This window comes from Arabidopsis lyrata, assembly GCF_000004255.2.
Source record: "Arabidopsis lyrata subsp. lyrata unplaced genomic scaffold ARALYscaffold_3, whole genome shotgun sequence".
Classification (NCBI taxonomy): domain Eukaryota; kingdom Viridiplantae; phylum Streptophyta; class Magnoliopsida; order Brassicales; family Brassicaceae; genus Arabidopsis; species Arabidopsis lyrata.
In genome coordinates, this window is record NW_003302553.1 from 23,633,938 (window position 1) to 23,657,221 (window position 23,284).

The 23,284-nt window shown below is 31.4% G+C and overlaps 2 protein-coding genes and 2 long non-coding RNA genes across 21 annotated transcripts; 2 read left to right on the plus strand and 2 right to left on the minus strand.

Annotated features, from left to right (window-relative positions):
- Positions 1–3,776: 3,776 nt before the first annotated feature.
- LOC9322322 (afadin- and alpha-actinin-binding protein) lies at positions 3,777–7,030 on the minus strand. Its single transcript, XM_021033657.1, has 14 exons — positions 6,533–7,030; positions 6,422–6,456; positions 6,239–6,350; positions 6,037–6,134; positions 5,606–5,702; positions 5,442–5,531; positions 5,257–5,319; positions 5,103–5,177; positions 4,947–5,012; positions 4,779–4,856; positions 4,568–4,678; positions 4,379–4,456; positions 4,161–4,280; positions 3,777–4,073 (listed from the first exon to the last, which is right to left on the minus strand). Exons 1-14 carry the CDS (start codon positions 6,563–6,565, stop codon positions 3,987–3,989), a joined length of 1,143 nt encoding a protein of 380 aa, XP_020889316.1. The 5' UTR covers positions 6,566–7,030; the 3' UTR covers positions 3,777–3,986.
- Positions 7,031–10,240: 3,210 nt separating this feature from the next.
- Positions 10,241–14,463, plus strand: LOC9322323. 18 transcript variants are annotated; one of them, XR_002333663.1, is made up of 15 exons: positions 10,241–10,286; positions 10,372–10,427; positions 10,515–10,563; positions 10,657–10,788; positions 10,867–11,293; positions 11,379–11,434; positions 11,542–11,601; positions 11,677–11,775; positions 11,861–11,974; positions 12,089–12,233; positions 12,322–12,457; positions 12,643–12,784; positions 13,309–13,457; positions 13,903–13,963; positions 14,423–14,463. It is a non-coding gene; the product is annotated as an uncharacterized LOC9322323 (long non-coding RNA). The 18 variants fall into 18 exon arrangements; XR_002333667.1 differs by having other exon boundaries at positions 11,684–11,780; XR_002333675.1 differs by having other exon boundaries at positions 11,684–11,780; positions 11,861–11,915.
- Positions 14,464–14,675: 212 nt separating this feature from the next.
- On the plus strand, positions 14,676–15,205 carry LOC110230537. Its single transcript, XR_002333676.1, has 2 exons — positions 14,676–14,709; positions 14,793–15,205. It is a non-coding gene; the product is annotated as an uncharacterized LOC110230537 (long non-coding RNA).
- Positions 15,206–22,251: 7,046 nt separating this feature from the next.
- LOC9320255 (VIN3-like protein 2) lies at positions 22,252–23,205 on the minus strand (the record flags this gene model as incomplete). Its single annotated transcript, XM_021032181.1, has 2 exons — positions 22,252–22,983; positions 23,064–23,205. Coding segments are annotated over 2 exons (648 nt in total), but the record flags the coding sequence as incomplete, so codon positions are not given.
- Positions 23,206–23,284: the final 79 nt, after the last annotated feature.

Consider the following 23,284-nt stretch of genomic DNA (forward strand, 5'->3'; position numbering starts at 1 on the left):
ACCTGCAATGAAAGAGAAAAAGGAAAACAAAATGAGATTAAAGAAAAAAACTGAGACTTTGAAAAAGAAAACTTGTGGGTATGAACTAAAACAGAGAAAATGTATAAGATTGTGACGAGAGTGATCATTCGTGAAAATGAAGAAGAAGAATACCAAATTATGATTCTTCTAACAGGATACAAAAATCGAACGGTTCTCTCTGTTCGTCGTCAAAAAGATTCAATTTTTGTTGAACGGAGAGACTGGAGAAGAAGAAGACGAAATAAGAGAGTTTTTCTCAATGTAGGGCCACATGATATAATTTGCATGTCATTCGTATTTTTGCATATTAATTTCTATTTTGTTTTTGTATCATTTTATATGAGTTTGTTCTTAAAAATTTAGCTAATTAAGTACTTTTTTAAAAGAATTACGTTTCACAGTGTTTTCTAATAACAAGTAGGATATGAAAATTTGTTGAATGTGATATAGTTTTTGTCGAAATCTATGGTCATTTTAGGTTGATGAATATATTGTAAGGTTTATTTGACAAATGGATGCTGTGATTTTTTTTTTCCTTTTTTTCGATCAAAGACTTTTGAAACTTTGATTTACTTGACTTAAAGAAGAGATTGAGCTTTGTTTTATGTTAGTTTTTTTTTTGTTGCTAAGAATGTAAAATTTCTTTAAAAATGAAAATGTTTAGGTTTTACAAAATTTGTATAACCTAAGGATTTGGTTTTATGGTAGTTGAGTTGAGTGATGCTATGAAATTTATGTGTTGAAATTTTTGCTAAGGACCTTTGAAAAGCTTATGATACGTTTTTAAGTATGGTAAAGAAACATTGATTTGGATGAAGACATTAGTGCATATATAAGAAATTGAAGATGCATGTAACAGGGTAGAAGTAGAACATAAGAGAGAGAGACTTGTGGTTAAGGATAGAGGAAGATCACAAATAAAAGGGATAGTGATTAAAAAAATATATACCATATATGAGTGTGGTAGAAATCTGACTAAACTTTTTAATTAAAGATCATAACAAGGAGAAGCAATTGTAGCTACATAGAGCCAAAGGTTCTAGTGGCATATAACCTCCGGATATGACTGAATTCTTGATACATAATGCTCATATCACATGAAATTATGAAAAGAAAGGATTTTTTTGATCTTGTGGAAATTGGAATCATAAGGAAATCAAATCCTTATGGAGAATTATACCATGTGTGTGGTGAAAGGTTTTTTCTTCTAATAGTTGACTATTTCAAAGTAATTTGTTAGAGTAGTAATTTTCTTCACCCCTAATATATTAGTGAAAAAAAAATTCATTAAACAATTTTTTTTTTTACCTTTTCCTTTTCCTCCTTTTTCCTCCCAATGTCAACCATTCATATCCTAAGAGTTTAGAATCACTAGGATTTTAGGTTATAGATTAAAACTTTAGACACTAGATGTTTAAAGTTGAGAAAAATCTCAAGCGTTTGGATCTCGCCGAGACTACGGATTAACTCTAAGGGTGATTGGTGAACATAACTTTTGGCAATGAATTTCTCATAGATCTACCATGAATAAAGCATTTAGGCCTAACTCCAAATGACCAAATTGTTAGTATATATTAGATGAAGAGATAAAATATGATGTATAGATTTATTCTTATCTTTTCTTCAAAATCTTAATATGAAAATCTCGTTGAATTAAATAATCAAAGATTCACAACACAAATGGTTATGTAAATTAGTTTTTTTTCACATGCAATCGAATCCGGAACATTAACAAGTTTATGTTATGTTTCTAACACTTTAAAAATAATTTATTACATGAAAATTTACAGCAGATTCAAAAGTATTATGCGAATTCGATGCTCTGTAGTGAAACAAATCTAAATTAAGGGATATGAAAATACCTTATGGGATTGTAGTGGAATAAAATTATCCCCTTGAAGTTGTTGAACGGAAAAAGTGGTGTAATCCGCAGAAGATCTATTCGTATGTGAAATAAGATAAAGATCGATAAAACTTCAATGAATTTCTCCCTAATATGAGTACGAGTTTTGGTTGATGTAAAGCATGAACTCTCGCTCTCTCCTCTATTTCGGCGTTTTCGAAAATGTATGTAAAAGTTCTTTATATAGGAAAAATGAGGTGCACCCCAAAACCCTAGAATATATGAAATTTTAGTTTTCAAGCGCGGTCTCTGAATAATTGGCGGTCAAAAACAATTTTCAAAAATGTGGCCATTAATTTTTTTATTAATTTTAACTTTATTTCTTAATATTATACTGTTGAATGCTTTTTATAATTAATTAAAATATAATCAAATTAAGTATGATATCACAATAGAGATTTCTTTCCTTAATAAGTTTTAGATTTTTAGTCTTTCGGTTGGTGTGGGCCATGAATAGATTTTTTCTTTTTGTTTTCGCTTGTCTATATAAGTGTATTTGAGATCTCGCTGTATATAATAAAAAATAGGTGTATCCACAAAACTCTAGAAAATAATCCATTTTAGTTGTTATCGAGATCTTCAATAAAATTTGTATTATATGAATTTACATTAAAACAATTCATATACATTTATCATATTAGTTAGAGAAATATTTTATCTCTGATTTGTTTTTTTGATAATTTTGTAATTCTTTCTTAAGAATGATAAAAAATTCAAAAATTTAAACAAAAAAACCGCAATTGTTAATTCTTATGCAAGATTGTTTGCATATGTATTTATTGATTACTTTCATGATTTTTTTAAAAAACCAGAAACTGAAATGTAACTTAATATGTACTAGTAAAATATACCCTTAATTTTGTAAGAAATATCGGTGTGGTCCCTTCTGAACACATTTTGTTGCTCATGCGAAACTCTTTCTTTTGTGTGGATAATCCAAGTATGAAAATGTGTATATCATGATTAAGTATGTTTTTACATAAATTTGTCGATGATATCTTCCTCAGATCTTGTCATTGTTGGAGTTTAGAACTTACCTCCTTTCACATTCCATATTTGGGTACTGAATTGATCTTGGGACGAAGAAGTTATTTGAAAATCATGAAACAATTCGATTTATTTATTTAGAAAAATATCTATATTATGAAACAAATCATAATTCTTATCTCAAGAAAGCATTATGCCTTGTAGCTTTCGAGTTGCTAAAGCGAGCTTATGACATGCATGCATCAAGAGTTCATGATGTACTAAGTATGCATGCTAGGTTCATAACAATGATATGGTGATGAAAAACTTTTAACACTATGCCTCTATCAATTATAAATTTAGTATCATAAATTAATAATCATATATATGTATATATTTATTAATCTAATTATTATTGTATCAAACAATTTTTGTCTTGTGTTGTTTTTTCAAACCATCGTATTATCGTATCGTATATAACTTTGTCATCAAAGTAGCCAAAATTTCTTGTAAGTTTAATTTTAAGTTTCTGAATATGTATGATTTCCATTTATGGAGAAATGATATATTTCTATTATTTTCAATGATAAGTTTCATATGAATTAAGAAACAAATTAGACGCTCTTTTTTCAACAATATAAATATCCTATTATTGTTTTACAAGTCTTCAACTTTTATGTTCGATTTACATTTTCTATTAATTCGAAATCAGAGTAAATTATTTATATTATATTCACATCAACATCAACATAATTATAAATTAGCCATCCAAGCTTTCTCAATGTTTTGTATCTTGTATTCTAGTTAAACAGCATTACAATTGTTTTTGCGTCATTTGGATTATTACATGGTTTACTAGTACTAACATAGTTGACTACTAACTATATTATGAAATAAAACATATTTCATTCATCTATAATAAAAATCTACAGCCTGAAACTTGTTGTCTGCAAGTGTTCTGTACAACGTTACAAATACGAATCCACATTCATTTAATTTTTTTTTATAAATTCATAAAATATTTCTTTGTTTAAACAAGAGCAAAATTACAGGAAGTGATTTGATCTTTGGAACCTGAGATTCACAATCTAATTAGTCAGCCACGCAGTCCGTTGACAGAATGTGGAGGAGCTGAGTTCCTTCTCCTATCTGTCTTAGGTAAATGTTTGGACATTATAGATTCCTGCATCAGGAGATTTTGTAAATTTGTAATAGCTTTAGAGATGGTCATAGGAATAGAGAAATCAAAGAAGGATATGCTTTAAAATACCTGTTCTTGAATTATGCTGCGTGCCTCGACGAGTTGTGCTTCAAGTTCAAGTTCCCTCTCTGAAGCTTCAGAAGTAATGGATACTTCTTTTTGTGCATCTACTAACTGACCCATTCGTTCCTTCATTAATCGAAACAGACAAAAAAAATGGAACAGGTTAGTACATGAGAAGCTATAACAGATTAAAAAGTCTAAACTCGGGTTAGACTTTTTCTTACCTTGATGGAAACCATCTTAGAGCGTAAACTATCTTCTATCTGACCTCGAGCCATACGAAAAGGTAGGTCGAAAACATCCTGTCAATACCGATATTCATTCTTGTTGATATCTACTGGTGTTTTGGTTGTGAATTATATGCGACGGGAATGCATTGAAAATTGATTTAGCTTATAATGAGATTTATGTACCGTCTTTCCGCCCAAAGGAGACTGAGAAGGGTCTGCGCCGTGTCTTCCATTTGCTACCAAAGATTGATTGGGTAATCCACCGGAAGCATTCAAGAAAGAACGCATGTCTCCCTGTCAAAAGGTAAGTATCATAGTCTTCAATAAAAAGATCAGAAATATTCATTCTCTCCCAAAGTTGTTTTTAGATGGGAACAATAAACAAAAGGTAAACCTGTGTGGATCGCAGTAACGCTCTCAGATCAGTGTTCTCTGCCATCAGCTCTTGATTTTTTGCCTCATATGCATCCACCTGAAAAGATCATATTGCGCCAAATATATCAGTAACACATTGACTCAATGAAATATAAGGCCTGAGAGGCTAAATTGTCATGGTGGTTACAATTTTTTTGTAGAAATCAGAGTCAGTTTTCTTCCCACTCCATGTTCCACGCTGTCTCCCTTCTTTCTGTACATATATTTACAAGAAATTGTTCATTAGCCAAAGGGGATAGTCTAGGAAAACTCGATAATAGTTATTTAAAATCCCAATTAGAACCTGGAGTAGATTCATAATCTCCATGCCTGATCTCGTTTCCTTCTTTTTCTCCATCAACACTTGGTTTAACCTCTCCTAAAACAAGATTAATTTTTCATTAAGTAAGACTCGACATATATTACAAACACTTAGAACTTGCAGTGTGAACCCATACCTGTAACTTTATGTACTCCTTTTCTTTTTTCTTTGTTTCATGTAATTGTTGGGTCTTGACTTGCTTTCATACCAAACAATAACAATGTTCAATTGGCATTGCATTAGCATTCCCAAATTCTTGGAAAAATTATCCACATTACGAAAAACTGAGAATTCTAGCTGGTATTAAGCAATGATCCAAACCTGGTTGGCAATCACCATTCGTTGAAACTCATCTCTCTCTTTCTGTAGCTTCTCATTCTGCGTCTTTAAAGCCGCTGTATTTTTTGCTTCCTGACCAAAAATAGTATGTCATTAAACATCAATACATGGTTTCCTAATTCCAACTTCGGATATATATCTCTTACCGTTCTTGTCACCGAACCAAGTTCCCTTTCCTTAGCTTGCAATTGAGTCTCAAGCCTTTCAACTTTTGCTTCGAGTCTCGCCATGTCGGATAAAAGTCTGAGGTAAACAAGAAATTGGTAAAACACAATGACATCACATGCAGAAAACTTCATAGATGCAACAAAAGTAGCAATTTCATCTCAAACATTTTTGTCTTCTTCTTTGCTCCCAAAAGAATTTCACTATAACTATATTCTTATCTAAACACACATAAAACCAAAAACAGTAACAAAATTCTTTATATAGAAAGCATGATCTAGATCACAGAGTCAATCTCAAGCTTAATATCGAACACTATCATAATGAAGCTACTAAATTAGTTTAACAACATCCATTAATTCACAATGCACACAGAAAAATCAACATTCAGGTAAATGACAAAAAAACTCACCGTTGTCTCTGATCATTAGCAGATTCTCTAAATTCCACATCTCGTTGCCTCTGTTGAATCAAAGCGTATACGCAATTGCAAGTTCTAGCAATCGAAACCTAAAACAGGTCAATCAAATCAGATTCATCAAACAACCCAGAAAAAAAAAAAAAAAAAAATCGGTACAAAAAAAGATAAAGCATTAGAGATTGATTAACCGCACCGGATCGGTAGCGAAGAGGTCAAGCGAAGCAGAGAATCCATAGGTGACTAAGCTCTGATTCAAGTACTTAATACAGTTCTCTAGATTATCAACATCTGCGAAATTATGCTCCCTGATGGATACACAGAGTCAAATCGAATCCAATCGAAGATGAAAAAACCTATAAATGACGAGAAAACTCACCCGATCGGTGAAAAACCAAACTGTGGCGGCGTCAACTACAGAAGAAGCAAACACACACACAAACCTTAGAGAGAATTCGTGAAGCGGTGTTAAGAAATGAGAGAGACGTACTCTGAAATCGTATTCCGGTACAGTCAATGACATCGTTGACCGTCGTGTAGCCGCCGTGAAATCGACGCCGGGGAGAAATAGAGAAAGAGACAAATTCAGCTTTTTCACGAAAATCCAAAATTAAAAAAAGTGAGTCATAAACAGTGAATGTGTGTCTCTCTTGGATAGATCTATCTTGGGGAGTGAGCAGAGATATTACATTTAAATTCAATTAAATTAAATAATTGTTTTGATTGTGTACGTAACGGTGCACTCAATGTATCCGTGTTTCTTCACGTGATTGTTTAATGGTACGACTTTTTGATTACGTGGCTTAGTTTTAGTGGTTGAGTATAGTTTCGTTGGGTTTATCGCATTACTGAGAATAAATCATACAACATTCGATAACTAACTTTGCTGGATTGTTGGGCGGGAGATGCCACGTAGGACTTAGTAACGTTTTTTACTCTAGCTTGTTCGTTGGAGTCGTGCTGAGCAATATCTTCGTCGTGACTCGTTAAGTATATTATTTATAAATTAAACTTTTCCATAATCTTAGAAACATAAATTTAAGATATTATTGGATTAATTTATGTATCATTTTATTTGAAAACTGTAGTATATGTAAACAACTAAACTTTATATTGAAAGTTTTATTTGTGTGTAAAACTAAAAATATTATACCAAATGGATACGGAACTGCACGATGCGGTGCAGTTCTAATTGTAACGAAAATATACTCATACAAATATGTATGAATATAATGAATATATTTTCGTTACTATTAGAACTGCACCGCACTTATATATCTGTAGTTAAACTGCATGTCCCCATTCGGATCTTTAAATGAGAAATATGGCGTTGGTATACATTTTTTATAGAGTAATTACACTGCATACCGTAAGACCACAAAATATTTAAGTCAAAGGAGCAGTGGCACGTTCGTAAATAATGGGTCTTTTGAAAACATGGAGAAAAGACAATAATATCCCTCAAATCAAACGCATCATTTTTTCTTATTTGCTTTCTTCTTCTTTCTTCTTTTCTTTCGCTTTCTCTCTCTTCAATTCTTTATTCATTTTTTTTTTACTTTATGAAACACTCCATATGACTCTTTCTAATTTTCTTAAAATTGATTGTATCCTGAATTATGATCTTCTGAATTCATTAAATTGATTAGATTTTTCTGATCAAAATGCATACCATGAACCTCATCAAACTCTTGATACCAAGACGTCACGAATGTGTGTCGTTCGTTATTATTGAGCTTCTGTTAGAGATGATAACAGATATCAGATATCGTTATATCATGAGATATATTTATAAACCTTATATATATTTATATAGCACGATATTTTAATATATATCATATTATATATTGAGATATCATGATATATGTTATGATATATATATATTGATATATCATGACATATATTGTTAATCATGATATATAGTGAATATCATATTATATCAGGATATATAGTGATATATCAGGATATATAATGATATATGTATAGTGATGTGTCATATGTAAACAATATTAATAGAATATTACGATGTATGATATATATTTATATATCACGATATTTTAACATATATCATATTATATATTGATATATCATGATATATATTGATATATTATGAAATATATTGCTATATCATGATATATAGTGAAATATCATATCATATCATGATATATAGTGATATATCAGGAAATACAGTGATATATCATATGTAAACAACATTACTAAATATTACGATGTAAGATATATATCCATGTATCCGATAAAAAACAAGTGGAAGCCCACAAAATATTGCATAGCAAAATATATTATCGATACATGCATTTAATAAGTGGAAGCCCACAAAATATTGCATGATATCCCTGTCCCCTACGAAATTCTCGGAGGGAAAACTCCCGCATTTATTTCAGGGGTATTTTTGTCTTGTTTTTTTGAAAACAAATATTTCTCTCTCTTGTTTTGCAAACAAAAAAACTTGTGTATGTCACACCTAATTATTTCTCAAATAATTAGCATATAGCTAATTGACTCTTTTTATATTAATGTGGCTTATTAAAGATAGCAACATAATTTTCACAAAAAAACTCATTTTTTTCTAAAAGATGATCAACACAATATTGATAAAGCAACTGATCCAAATCGAAAACCAAACTCTTTTTTAAAATAGATATCTCTACAATAATTAATTGAGAAGTAGAAACGCACCACATTCAAAGTTAGGGCATTGGAGGCCTGTGGTTAAAAGTTGGAATGATTTGTCCTAAACACCCTTAATGAATTGTTTTTCTCGAAATTTCTTCTTCTTCGTAATTAGAGGTATATAAGTCTAATCGTGTGTTGATCTCTATAATAATGTCCTAAACACCCTCGATTTCGAAAATTTTTGTTCTTAATTGTTAAGGGTATATAAGTCTAATCGTGTTTTGAGATGATTAGTCTTAATCACCCTTAAATTTTTTTATTTTATAGTGTAATCGTTGGGGATACGGATGTCATAATGTCTCGACTTTAATGATTATGGAATCTTAGCTTAAATTTATTTGTTAATTTTTTGGATAATTCTATATCTTAGTAGTTAAAATTCGTTTTTGTTAGTTTTCTGATTTAGTTTCTAATTAAAAAGTTAAATTTCTTAAGATAATGATTGATGTTTGCCCTAATCTTAAAGCTATATATATGGTTGATCGGCCAGAGAATTATGTATTATTTTTTTCTGTGGCCATTAGATAGTTTTCACCGTTATGGTTTTTTTATACATCAACGATTCTGATGAATCAAGTTGTTTGTCATGCAAATATTGTTTTCATTCACCTTTAGAGGTTGTGTGCATATTGTTTGTGTTGTTTGTTTTATTTTATTGCATTATTCGTTGATTTATTGTTTTGCTGATTTGTTTTTTTGGTGTGTGTTTCAGTTTTGTATAACGTGGGAGGTTCCATCGACAAAGCGCTCCGACGAAGGTGGTGTTGACGAGCAAAGAACAAGGTTTGGGAAGGTACTTCTATAGTTTTAGTTTGTATATTTTTATATTTATTTACCTATATAAATTTATGTGTTTCTTCCTGTTATCGTATATATTTTTATGCGATTTTATTGCGTATTAGTTGTCCCTGCATTCATAATTTTTTTCAGCATATATTTTTGATTTTTATTATGTTTTTTTACCTCTCAGGTTACAATGAGATGTGGGCATACGATCATCAAAGCGTGTTTGTTTCATCGTACAAAAAGTCAGTCTCTAATCTAAACTATATTTTGTATTTTATCATGAATTTACATGCTTTTCTTTTTGACTGCTAGAAACCCTAACATATATTTACTTTCTAAAACACAGAAATCTGTTTTGAAGCTCACGAAAAACAGAGGTTGCTCGCTCTAATTTCATTATCGTGCAAGTTATCGTCTCTGGTGGCTCTCTAAATCGACATCGATGTCGAGATTGCAAAGTCTATCGTGATAAAATTGTAGAATAGAGAGTTTCTTATGACTTTATCGTGCTGATTTGGTGTTTTTTGACTAGATCTTCGATTTGGATATATGTTCGTTTATGCTAATTTTTTGTTTTGATTTGGCAAATTTAGATCTGCTTCGATTGCAGTACGAAGGATCCGACTTGGGTATATAGGTGTTTTACCTGGAGGAAAGGTAATTCCAACGAATAGACAGACAAGAAGAGCACTGAGTAATATAAACAAGAACATCAGCAGAGCTCCTGTTTATCCTTCTGCTGTCAACAAGAGACCATTCACCAAGTAATTACTTATTACCTTCTTCTTTGAATGATCCTTTATTTGTAAAGTTGTATACACTTATCTTACGAACCAATTGTTTTCTCAGGAAGAATGGGATATGTAACAAGAAGATTCCACTCCATTGCATCGTCCGGTTACTAGGTCGGTAAATTTCAATTGATTTCTGCTTCAATGTCACAATTGTATTATGAGTTTGGTTAGGAGCTATAATTCTTGATTTAACTTCAGGAAATTTGCTGCTCAGTTAGCTGAGAACAATCCCCAAATTCACAAGGAGGTAACTTTATATTGACACAAATTGAATTTGGTAATTAAAAACATGACATGGTTTAGGTTGTCTAATCTCAAGTGTTTTTTTTTTTGTGGTTAGGAAACCAAGAAACCAGACTTGATTTCGAACGAAACATTAGATAGAATCATAACAGATGTGGAAGAAGGAGACTTTAATGAACCAATGTTTGTTCAACACACTGAAGCCATGCTTGAAGAGATTGACCGAATGGTAAGGTTAACAACTTAAGCCACTCTTTTTTTTTTGTTGGTTACTCGGATGAAGATATATGTTGTCTTTTATCTGCAGGAAGGAATTGAAATGGAAGATTCAAATGATATTGATGTTGAAGTAGAAGAGTCTGTGATGGATATAGACAGCTGTGACAAGAACAATCCTCTAGCTGTAGTTGAATACATTGATGACATATATTGCTTCTACAAGAAAAATATTGGTTACATATGGGATTTTCATGTTCTTGCAAGCATTGGATCAGATTCTAAAGGTAAAAATCATTTATGCTTTTTCTATTTCTTTTTTTTCCGTGGGAGTTAATAGAGAGAGAGAAGAAGAAGAGCATTGAGGATTTTAATGTAGAAAGATATTTGTAGAAGACATCTTTCAAGAGAAAGGATAGGATGTGTTTGGGTGTTTATGAGCATGTTTGACTTCAGACATGGTGGATCTAACCAGAAGCTTTTGATGGATAAGAAACGTGGAAGCAAAAGAATCATAGGTTTTTCTTCTTTTCTCTTTTGGGTATTGGAATGTGTCTGAACCAAAAAAGATTCTCACGTTGTTGGTTTGATGAAACAATGCAGGTAATAATGGAATGTTTGAGACTAAGGTTGAGAAGCAGCTTACTTGTGACTGTGAGGTCTTTGTTAAGTTTTTGTTGGATTTAAGAATCAAACTTGCTTTTGTTGTGTAAAATGGTTTTGTGAGAAATGAAAAACTAAAGTAGATTGTTTTGTCTCTGGAAAGTGAAGCTGAAATGCAGAGTGTCAAGATACTAAGATGAGATTGATGAGAAGTCTAAGAAAGGTAAGAGATGTTTGTGTATTCAGCATTTTATATAAGACTCTGATGTTTGTTATGTATTGTCTAATCAAAAACCAGTTTTCAGACAACTTTACAATTGCTCTGTTTCATTACGATGGGATAGCAAGTGAGTGGAATGACGAGTTTGAGTGGAGCTAAATTTGATTCAATCTGAATGTAAGGTTGTGGCGGAGACGTTTTCAGATTTGACGTTTTCAGATTTCAAATATATATAGAACTAATTCTGTTTTTGGTGAATCAGGTTAATGTTCTTAAACCAAACCACAAATCAAAGAGATATTGAGTCTGAGATCGAGGTGAGCCAAGAAGGCAAAGTAAGGGAATTGTCATGGATAATGTTAACTCTAGATTAAAGGTGTCTTCCCGTTAGATTTTTTTCTCCCTAAACACTGTGAATATCAAATTAGACTAGATAATCACAATACATCTCTTCTTTTTCTCCTTTGTATTCTGGATACTAATTCCTCAGGTTCAAGGAAAAGCCGAACGCATTATCACAACCCTTAAATTCGAAAAAGAAGAAGGAGACATCACTCAACAAGGAAAAGATACTAACTCTTCAACTAAAGGAAGAGTTAGCAGAGATAGACACACGAAATACAGAGTTGTACAAGGTAACAGTATTATTACATTCATGAATCTCTCTTGCATTTGATCTACCAGAACACAATCATGCTATTGGTCTTTTGCAAATTTGTTCAGATTGGATGTGGTGAAGAAGGAGAACACATTTGCATGGCTTATAAAAAGAACCATTGGGTCTCATCTCTCCAATCATGTTGAGGAGTAATCAACGACGGTGGATTGAGGCGTACACGGCGGTGGCACTACCAGAGAGGTTAACTGTTAAATTTTCTAAATTCTACTCTTTTAATCTCTCAATCAAATTATCAATAGTGGCTACATGTAATGGAGACTTAAAACGAAGGATTCAAAAGGTAAAGATTGTCCGATGCATTAATGCTTTTGTTTATATCCATGGTTGGGGTCTTTGGATATTCTTAACTCTTTTTCTTTTGTTAGTTTGCAGATTCCTGGTGTGCCGATTATGTATGTGATGACTTACGGCTATCCTGAATTCTAGAAGCTTTGGTAACAAGATCTGTGGGATAACAATTATAGAAGGGAAAGTCATGCTAATAACGTGCTGCTCTCTTTTCTTTTGGTGAGTTTCTTCAACATTTTTTTGATTTTAATTTGAAAGATGTGAGAGGTAGGTGATGTAGGTTATAGGTTTGATTTCCCCAGACGAATCCCATATCTCAGGTTTTGATTTTATCAATGTGGAAAAAGTGATAGTAATTATTTCTCATTCTTTATAGCAATTCACTTTGGTAAACAAAAGCAAAGTGAAGCATCTGAGTATTCCACCACAAGTGACATTGTAGATTGTCTGGATTCTTCTACTGATCACTATTACTCTCCAATATTTTGTAGATTGTCTGGATTTTGTAAAGATTTAAGAATGATTAGATGCTTTTGCTTAAAAGGATCTGATTCGGTTTCTCATACTCTGTCTCAGCTTCTCAGCTTTCTTAATATCTCAACAAGAGGATATGAAAAGTGTTACTTTGTTAATTTCTCTTTTTTTTGCTCTCGCCTCTCTTTCTTAGTTTTTGTCTAACAAGCTTTTTCTCCTTGATTGTTTTCCGTTTTCTGATGAGACTTTGTTTTGTTCATGGGTTTCAGATTATACTTGTGAGCAGATGCAACAGGTGGCAGAGATGGTGAGAATAAGATAGCTCGAATGAGAGTCTTGGAGATGACAATGTTCAGCATAATCATCACATGAAGAGCTTACCATCGGTCCGTACCCCAGGCATACGTCGTCTTTGAAGGTTCTAGAACATTCTAACTATAAAAAGATAACTAGAATATTTATTTTAGAATCTGTCAATGATGAAATTTTATTAGTGACTTTGATCCCTTTGATTTCGTTATATTTGGAATTGGAAGTTTAATCGTATATCACCATTTGAATCAATTAAGATATTCCCACAATTATGTTTTCTAGATATGATGAGTAGGTGCTTCCAGATGAAGGTAAGAAAAGTTTAAACTTTCGTACTGATCTTTAAACTTCTTTTGTGGCCTTTGTTGTTAATTTTGGTACCTTCTTCAAATCCAATTCTGTTTGTTTTCTATGAACCTTCGATCACATATGATCGTTGGCTTTTGCAGAAACTAATTGTTCCTGTTGACCTTTGGAAAGCAATCAGAGACAGACAATTTGTCAATATTTTATCTTCCATTGTGGTTTTTGATCTCTGTTTGTTGTTGTAGACAAGGGAATCACCACTAACTCAAGGATCGATAACACATCTATATGATCTTTTGGTGAATGGTAACAGTCTCCAAATTCTCTAACACATTCTCCAAAACCATTTTCAATATCAATATCATAATCTCTGTTTTTTGTGGTTTTTGATCTTTGTTTGTTATTATAGAGGTGAAAATACATTTGCTTCTAAGTATTCAAAAGAAACAACAATTCTCCTATTGGATCTGATTTTTACTATATATAAATCACACATCTGTTTGCTATTGCTGAGAATATTCACACATCTGTTTCTTAGGAGATTTGGAAATATAGATAAGACTAGAGATGTATGAGCTTTTTCCTTGATTGAGTTTGAATCTCTTTGGATTAAAACCGGAAAATTTATCTATAAAATTATGACAGTATGAGTTTTGGAACTTAGAAAGAGTAATGGGCTTCCATATATCAATGTTTCTTCTCTAGATACTCTTTAACAGTTGTTTTGGGTCTTTAAAAAGTATATACTTGCTATGATTTGTGCAGGTAGCTCGGAATCTTGGAAAAAGTCTGCGTACATTTCATCCTGGTGGTAGCAGTCTCTGCCTTTTGGATTGCTCTTTTGCAGGCTGCAGTTATTTCGCGAAGCAGTACATGGTTGGTGAGTAATGAGTTTGTCATTTTCATTTTTGCTTATTACTATTCTCAATTAGCCCATATGAATAATGTATTTCTTTGCACCAACTACCGATATACTTTGTAGTGTCCCTGGGATGCTATGGTCTATTAATAGTTTGCAGGCTGCAGTTATTTCGCGAAGCAGTACATGGTTGGTGAGTAATGAGTTTGTCATTTTCATTTTTGCTTATTACTATTCTCAATTAGCCCATATGAATAATGTATTTCTTTGCACCAGCTACCGATATACTTTGTAGTGTCCCTGGGATGCTATGGTCTATTAATAGTTTGAATTAGTCTAATGCAGTTCCTACCTGTCCTACAGATGCATTCTCTTGCAGCATGGACTTTCTTTACCCTTTTCTTAAGAGCAGTTCTCTTGCAGCATGTACTTAACCTTTTTCTTTCGTTGTTAACCTTGAATTCTCAAAGCTTATTAGGGTATAATTTAGTTCTTTGCAGAATATTACAGAGGCAAGCTAAGAGACTTCTTAAGCGTTAATAGAGCATTAACCTCTCACCTACCTAACAATTGTATTATAATATTGTATGTGGGAGATGTACTTTGAGAAATCAGGGTTAGCAATTGGAATTTTTAGGGCTTTAAATATGAGCTGAACAAGAAACTCTTCAAACACATTCATTTGTGTCGATAGTTGCATTTGTTTCTGTCCGAAACTCTGGTAATAATAATAAAAACATGCATGGTATGTAGATATATTCGTCCATTGAAATAAAAAGCACAATACTCTTTTTCACTTGAACGGATTGTAAATAGCGTCATCATTTTATATATGTGCATTACATTTAAAATAACCACTTCAAATTGTACAATATTATTACTAAATTAATATAAAATATACATGATGTTAATACGTTTTCTCCGGGTCTTCATATATGTAGAACGTTTATTTATGTTATCTACGTGCCTAACACTTAATCGGGACCTAAAACACTTAATATGATATGCATACTGTTTTATCTTTGTAATCAAAAATTTCCCATAAACACTTATCCCACATTAATTTATACTATCAATTACTTGCCCCTACAATTTATACACAAAATTCAACTTTACCACTATATTCCTAATCAAAAATATTTTACTCAATACTACAATGAAATTCTTAAACACAAACTATATACATAGATACAAATATCTCTTACATATTAACAAAAGATTACACATGTGAATGTTTGTGTATTGCTTTATCTTTGTAATCAAAATATTCCCACAAACCCTTATCCCACATTAATCTATACTATCAATTACTTGCCTTGTAATTTATACAACAGATTTAACTCTACTACTATATTCCTAATCAAAAATATTATACTCAATACTACAATAAAATTCGTGTCAAACAAACTATATACATAGATACAAATATCTCTTACATATTAAGAAAACATTCCACCCGGGCGAAGCGCACCTGTTGATAAACGTAGAAATTATTTTCGAATTTATGAGTTTATAACTATGATAAAAAAAAAACAAGAAGAGCAAAAATGATGGTTTTATGCAGCCTCATAAAAAAGCTCTTGATAAACGTAGAAATTATTTGTTGATGGTGAGTTTGGCTATAACCAGGATAACAAAAGAAAGAGAGCAAAATTAACGATTTTCTCCTGTTTGACGAAAGAGCTCTTGATAAATGTATAAATCATTTGCTAATTGAAGAGTTTTGTTATAACCATTATAACGAAAAACAATGAACAAAATTGACAGTTTTCTACAACTTTATAAAAATGTCCTTGATAACCATAAATATCATTTGCTGGTTGATGAGTTTGGTTATAACCATGATATAAAAAAAAGAAGTTGATGGGTTTCTGCAATGTAATGAAAGAGCCCTTGATAAACGTAAAAATTATTTGCTGATTGATTAGTGTGGCTATAACCATGATAACAAAACAAGAGAACCATAATTGACGGCTCCAATGAAAGAGAACTTGATAAATAGAAATCATTTGCAGGTTGACGAGTTTGGCTGTAACAATAAAAACAAAAAAACAATGAACAAAATTGACAGTTTTCTGCAAGCTCATGAAAAAGAACTTGATAAACGTAAAAATTATTTGCTCATTGATGTGTTTGGCTATAACCATGATAACAAAACAAGAGAAGAAGAATTGACGGTTTTCTATAATCTAATGAAAGAGATCTTAATAAACCTAGAAATTATTTGCTGATTGATGCGTTTAGCTATAACAATAATAACAAAAACTGAGCAAAATTGACGGTTTCTGCATCCTCACGAAAAAACTATTGACAAACGTAGAAATCATTTGCTAATTATGAGTTTGACTATAACCATGATAACAAAAAAAGAGGAGAAGATTTGATTGTTTTTCCGTAGTCTCATGAAAGAGCTCTTGATAAACGTAGAAATCGTTTGCTGATTGAAACGTTTTGCTATAACCATTATAACGAAAAAATGAGCAAAATTGATAAGTTTCTACAACATGATAAAAGAGCTCTTGATAAACGTAGAAAACATTTGCTGTTTGATGAGATATGATATAACCATGATAACAAAAAAATGAGTGAAACTAACGATTTTTTTACAGCCTAATGAAACACCTGTTGATAAACGTAAAAATTATTTTCTGATTTATGAGTTTATAACTATGATAAAAAAAAAAACAAGAAGAGCAAAAATGTGGTTTTATGCAGCCTCATGAAAAAGTTCTTGATAAATGTAGAAATCATTTGTTGATGGTGAGTTTGGCTATAACCGGGATAACAAAAAAAAGAGCAAAATTGACGATTTTCTTTTGTTTGATGAAAGAGCTCTTGGTAAATGTATAAATCATTTGCTAATTGAAGAGTTTTGCTATAACCATTATAACGAAAAATGGGTAAAATTGAAAGTTTTCTGCAACTTTATAAAAATGTCCTTGATAACCGTAAATATCATTTGCTGATTGATGAGTTTGCTTATAACCATGATAAAAAAAAAAGGAAGAAGTTGATGTGTTTCTGCAATGTAATGAAAGAGCTCTTGATAAACGTAAATATTATTTGATGATTGATGAGTGTGGCTATAACCATGATAACAAAATAAGAGAACCAGAATTGACGGCTCCGATGAAAAAGAACTTGATAAATAGAAATTATTTGCGGATTAACGAGTTTGGCTATAACAATAAAAAACAAAAAACAATGGACAAAATTAACGGTTTTCTACAAGCTCATGAAAAAGAATTTGATAAACGTAAAAATTATTTGCTGATTGATGTGTTTGGCTATAACCATGATAACAAAACAAGAGAACTAGAATTGACGGTTTTCTATAATCTAATGAAAGAGATCTTAATAAACCTAGAAATCATTTGCTGATTGATGCGTTTGGCCACAACAATAATAACAAAAAATGAGCAAAATTGACAGTTTCTGCAGCCTCACGAAAAAATTATTGACAAACGTAGAAATCATTTGCTAATTATGAGTTTGGCTATAACCATGATAACAAAAAAAGAGGAGAAGATTTGATTATTTTTCCGTAGTCTCATGAAAGAGCTCTTGATAAACGTAGAAATCGTTTGCTGATTGAAACGTTTTGCTATAACCATTATAACGAAAAATGAGCAAAATTGATAAGTTTCTACAACATGATAAAAGAGCTCTTGATAAACGTAGAAAACATTTGCTGTTTGATGAGATATGATATAACCATGATAACAAAAAAATGAGTGAAACTAACGATTTTTTTACAGCCTAATAAAACACCTGTTGATAAACGTAAAAATTATTTTCTTATTTATGAGTTTATAACCATGATAAAAAAAACAAGAAGAGCAAAAATGTGGTTTTATGCAGCCTCATGAAAAAGTTCTTGATAAACGTAGAAATCATTTGTTGATGGTGAGTTTGGCTTTATTCGGGATAAAAAAAAAAGAGAAAAATTGAAGATTTTCTTTTGTTTGATGAAAGAGCTCTTGGTAAATGTATAAATCATTTGCTAATTGAAGAGTTTTGTTATAACCATTATAACGGAAAATTGGTAAAATTGACAGTTTTCTACAACTCTATAAAAATGTCCTTGATAACCGTAAATATCATTTGCTGATTGATGAGTTTGGTTATAACCATGATAAAAAAAAAAAAAAAAAAACAATTGATGGGTTTCTACAATGTAATGAAAGAGCTTTTGATAAACGTAAATATTATTTGATGATTGATGAGTGTGGCTATAACCATGATAACAAAACAAGAGAACTAGAATTGACGGCTCCGATGAAAAAGAACTTGATAAATAGAAATCATTTGCGGATTGACGAGTTTGGCTATAACAATAAAAACAAAAAACAATGAACAAAATTGACGGTTTTCTACAAGCTCATGAAAAAGAATTTGATAAACGTAAAAATTATTTGCTGATTGATGTGTTTGGCTATAACCATGATAACAAAACTAGAGAAGTAGAATTGACGGTTTTCTATAGTCTAATGAAAGAGATCTTAATATACTTATAAATTATTTGCTGATTGATGAGTTTGGCTATAATAATTATAACAAAAAAAGAAGCAAAATTGACGGTTTTTGCAGCCTCAAGAAAAAACTATTGACAAACGTAGAAATCATTTGTTAATTATGAGTTTGGCTATAACCATGATAACAAAAAAAGAGGAGAAGATTTGATGGTTTTCCTTAGTCTCATGAAAGAGCTCTTGATAAACGTAGAAATCGTTTGCTGATTGAAAAGTTTTGCTATAACCATTATAACGAAAAAATGAGCAAAATTGATAAGTTTCTACAACATGATAAAAGAGCTGTTGATAAACGTAGAAATCATTTGCTGTTTGATGAGATATGCTATAACCATGATAACAAAAAAATGAGTGAAACTAACGATTTTTTTACAGCCTAATGTATCACCTCCTGATAAACGTAAAAATTATTTTCTGATTTATGAGTTTATAACCATGATAAAAAAAAAAAAAACAAGGAGAGCAAAAATGTGATTTTATGCAGCTTCATGAAAAAGTTCTTGATAAACGTAGAAATCATTTGTTGATGGTGAGTTTGGCTATCACCGGGATAACAAAAAAAGAGAGCAAAATTGACGATTTTCTTCTGTTTGATGAAAGAGCTCTTAGTAATGTATAAATCATTTGCTAATTGAAGCGTTTTCTATAACCATTATAACGAAAAATGGGTAAAATTGACAAATTTCTGCAACTTTATAAAAATGTCCTTGATAACCGTAAATATCATTTGCTGATTGATGAGTTTGGTTATAACCATGATAAAAAAAATAAAAAAGAAGTTGATGGGTTTCTGCAATGTAATGAAAGAGCTGTTGATAAACGTAAATATTATTTGATGATTGATGAGTGTAGCTACAACCATGATAACAAAACAAGAGAACCAGATTTGACGGTTTTCTGTAGTCTCATGAAAAAGCTCTTGATAAACGTATAAATGGTTTGCTGATTGAAAAGTTTTGCTATAACCATTATAACGTAAAATGAGCAAAATTGATAAGTTTCTATAGCATGATGAAAGAGATCTTGATAAACGTAGAAACCATTTGCTGCTTGATGAGATATGCTATAACCATGATAACAAAAAAAATGAGCGAAACTAACAAATTTTTTACAGCCTAATGAAACATCTGTTGATAAACGTAGAAATTATTTTCTGATTTATGAGTTTATAACCATGTTAAAAAAACAAGAAGAGCAAAAATAATGGTTTTATGCAGCCTCATAAAAAAGCTTTTGATAAACATAGAAATCATTTGTTGATGATGAGTTTGGCTATAACCAGGATAACAAAAAACAAGATATCAAAATTGACGGTTTTCTCCTGTCTGATGAAAGAGCTCTTGATAAATGTATAAATTTTTTGCTAATTGAAGAGTTTTGCTATAACCATTATAATGGAAAAATGGGTAAAATTGACGGTTTTCTACATCTTTATAAAAATGCCTTTGATAACCGTAAATATCATTTGCTTATTGATGAGTTTAGCTATAACCATGATATTAAAAAAAATTGATGGGTTTGCTGATTGATGAGTGTGGCTATAACCATGATAACAAAAAAAGAGGAGAAGATTTGACGGTTTTATGTAGTCTCATGAAAAAGTTCTTGATAAACGTGGAAATCGTTTGCTGATTAAAAAGTTTTGTTATAACTATTATAACAAAAAAATAAGCAAAATTGATAAGTTTTTGCAGCATGATGAAAGAGCTCTTGCTAAACGTAGAAATCATTTGCTGCTTGATGAGATAAGTTATAACCATGATAACAAAAAAACGAGCGAAACTAACAGTTTTTTTACAGCCTAATAAAACACCTGTTGATAAACGTAGAAATTATTTTCTGATGTATGAGTTTATAACCATGTTAAAAAAAACAAGAAGAGCAAAAATGATGGTTTTATGCAGACTCATGAAAAAGCTCTTGATAAAAGTAGAAATCATTTGTTGATGGTGAATTTGGCTATAACCACGATAACAAAAAAAAAGAGCAAAATTGACGATTTTCTTTTATTTGATGAAAGAGCTCTTGGTAAATGTATAAATCATTTGCTAATTGAAGAGTTTTGCTATAACCATTATAACGGAAAATGGGTAAAATTGTCAGTTTTCTGCAACAAAAAGAGTAAAAATGATAGTTTTATGCAGCCTCATGAAAAAGCTCTTGATAAACGTAGAAATCATTTGTTGATGATGAGTTTGGCTATAACCAGGATAACAAAAAAAAAAAGATCAAAATCGAAGGTTTTCTCCTGTTAGATGAAAGAGCTCTTGATAAATGTATAAATTATTTGCTAATTGAAGAGTTTTGCTATAACCATTATAATGAAAAAATAGGTAAAATTGACGGTTTTCTACATCGTTATAAAAATGTTTTTGATAACCGTATATATCATTTGCTTATTGATGAGTTTGACTATAACCATGATATAAAAAAAAAATTGATGGGTTTCTGCAACGTAATGAAAGAGCTCTTGATAAACGTAAAAATTATTTGCTCATTGATGAGTGTTGCTATAACCATGATAGCAAAACAAGAGATACAAAATTGACGTTTTTCTGCAATCCGATGAAAAAAAACTTGATAAACGTATAAATCATTTGCTGATTGATGAGTTTGACAATAAATAGTCAGTATTACCGACGAGATGCTTTGTTGGTAATTATTTTTTGTTTTTTTCCATTCACAATCAAAACTCTAAAGTTGGCGATTGAACGTTAATTGTTTCTTGTGTTCTAAATCGGAAAACGATCAAGTACATATCGTCACACGCAAAGAGAATGCTATGGAGTAATGACGTTCGTTGATGTCTTATTGTCTTGCAATTTTTTTAAAAAATGATTAGTGTCTTATTTGTTTAGCATTTATAATATCACGGTTTTTTTTTGTCATCATTTCCCATATTTTCTTACCCTAAACCCTAAACATTCTCTAATCTCTCATGATTTTACCTTTGCCACAAAATTATCTCCGCGCATTTGCGCGGACATCACCTACTTATTAAAAAAAAGAAATTATGTAAAAAAAGTTCGCAAGTCCATCACAATATTTGCAAGGGATTTACTAATCAAAATTCGCGAAGGATTTGCTACTTTAATTTGTTTTTCGCTTTGTGAGTTTTTTAAGTTTAAGTTTGAGAGACTGATTTGCGAGGATTGTCTTTCCTTGCAACTCCTTCGTTACAAGCAATTTTCAAGAGATTGCTAAATGCTAAGATATCAATCTTCAATAATCGAGGGTGGAAAAGAATAGATCACACTAGAAAAAGAGAAAATCCATATCAATCACCAAATTCTGATGCCCGTGAAAATGTTCGAATAATGCTATAAAGTCTAATGAAGATAAAAAAAAAGAAGTTGAATTCTTTCTACGTGATCCCAAAGAAAGAAAAAGACTTAAACTTGAAACAATGTTTACATAATCTCCTCTAGATCAATGTCGCGGCTTCTTACATGAGATACCGTTACTGCCACCTCCATCGCCATCGCCAATCGCAGGACCCTTTCTCCATATGCAATCAGAGAATGTGTCAACGAGCTGTTCAGCCAGAGCCGTTGAATCATCCTTGAAAGCATGTATGAATGTCTTGACAGTATTGATCTCCTGAGCTGTCGCTCTTAGGCTAAACCAAGTCAAAAACTTTTGTCTAAAACTGCTCTCAACATTACCTGAACACTCAAGCTGTCTTATGATCTTCACACATTGCTCAAACCCTAAACAATAACTTTCCGCATTCTTCTTCGACTTCTCAGGTTTAACTTGACGGTCATTGATTTGGTCTGACCTAAATTGAGTTGTGACAGTGGGCAAATTCTCCATGACAGTTTCTTTTATGATCAACTGATTTTCTCTAGAAGAAGAAGTGTTTTGCTTCATCTGTCTTACGTCAGCATCGGTTTTGAAGCAAACTCTTTTGCCTTCGCTCTTGGTTTCTGTTTCTAAAGAAAAATTGTTGCAATGTGTGAGAATCTGAAAAATAGTGTAAATGGAAAAAAACTTGCGTGAAATATGTTTTTACCTGAAGGTTGAACTGGTGAGGTATTATTAGGCTTCCCATAGGAACTTAAATGACGAGGCTTAGGGTTTTTCCTTCCTTTCTTTTTATCATCACTCAAATTTGAGTTACTTGCAGCTCCTGCATGAAGTAAAATAACCCACAAATAGAATTAGCATTCATCAACCAATGATGAGCTCTTGAAAAGTAATAAAAAGAACACGATAATTAAAAAATCACTAGTA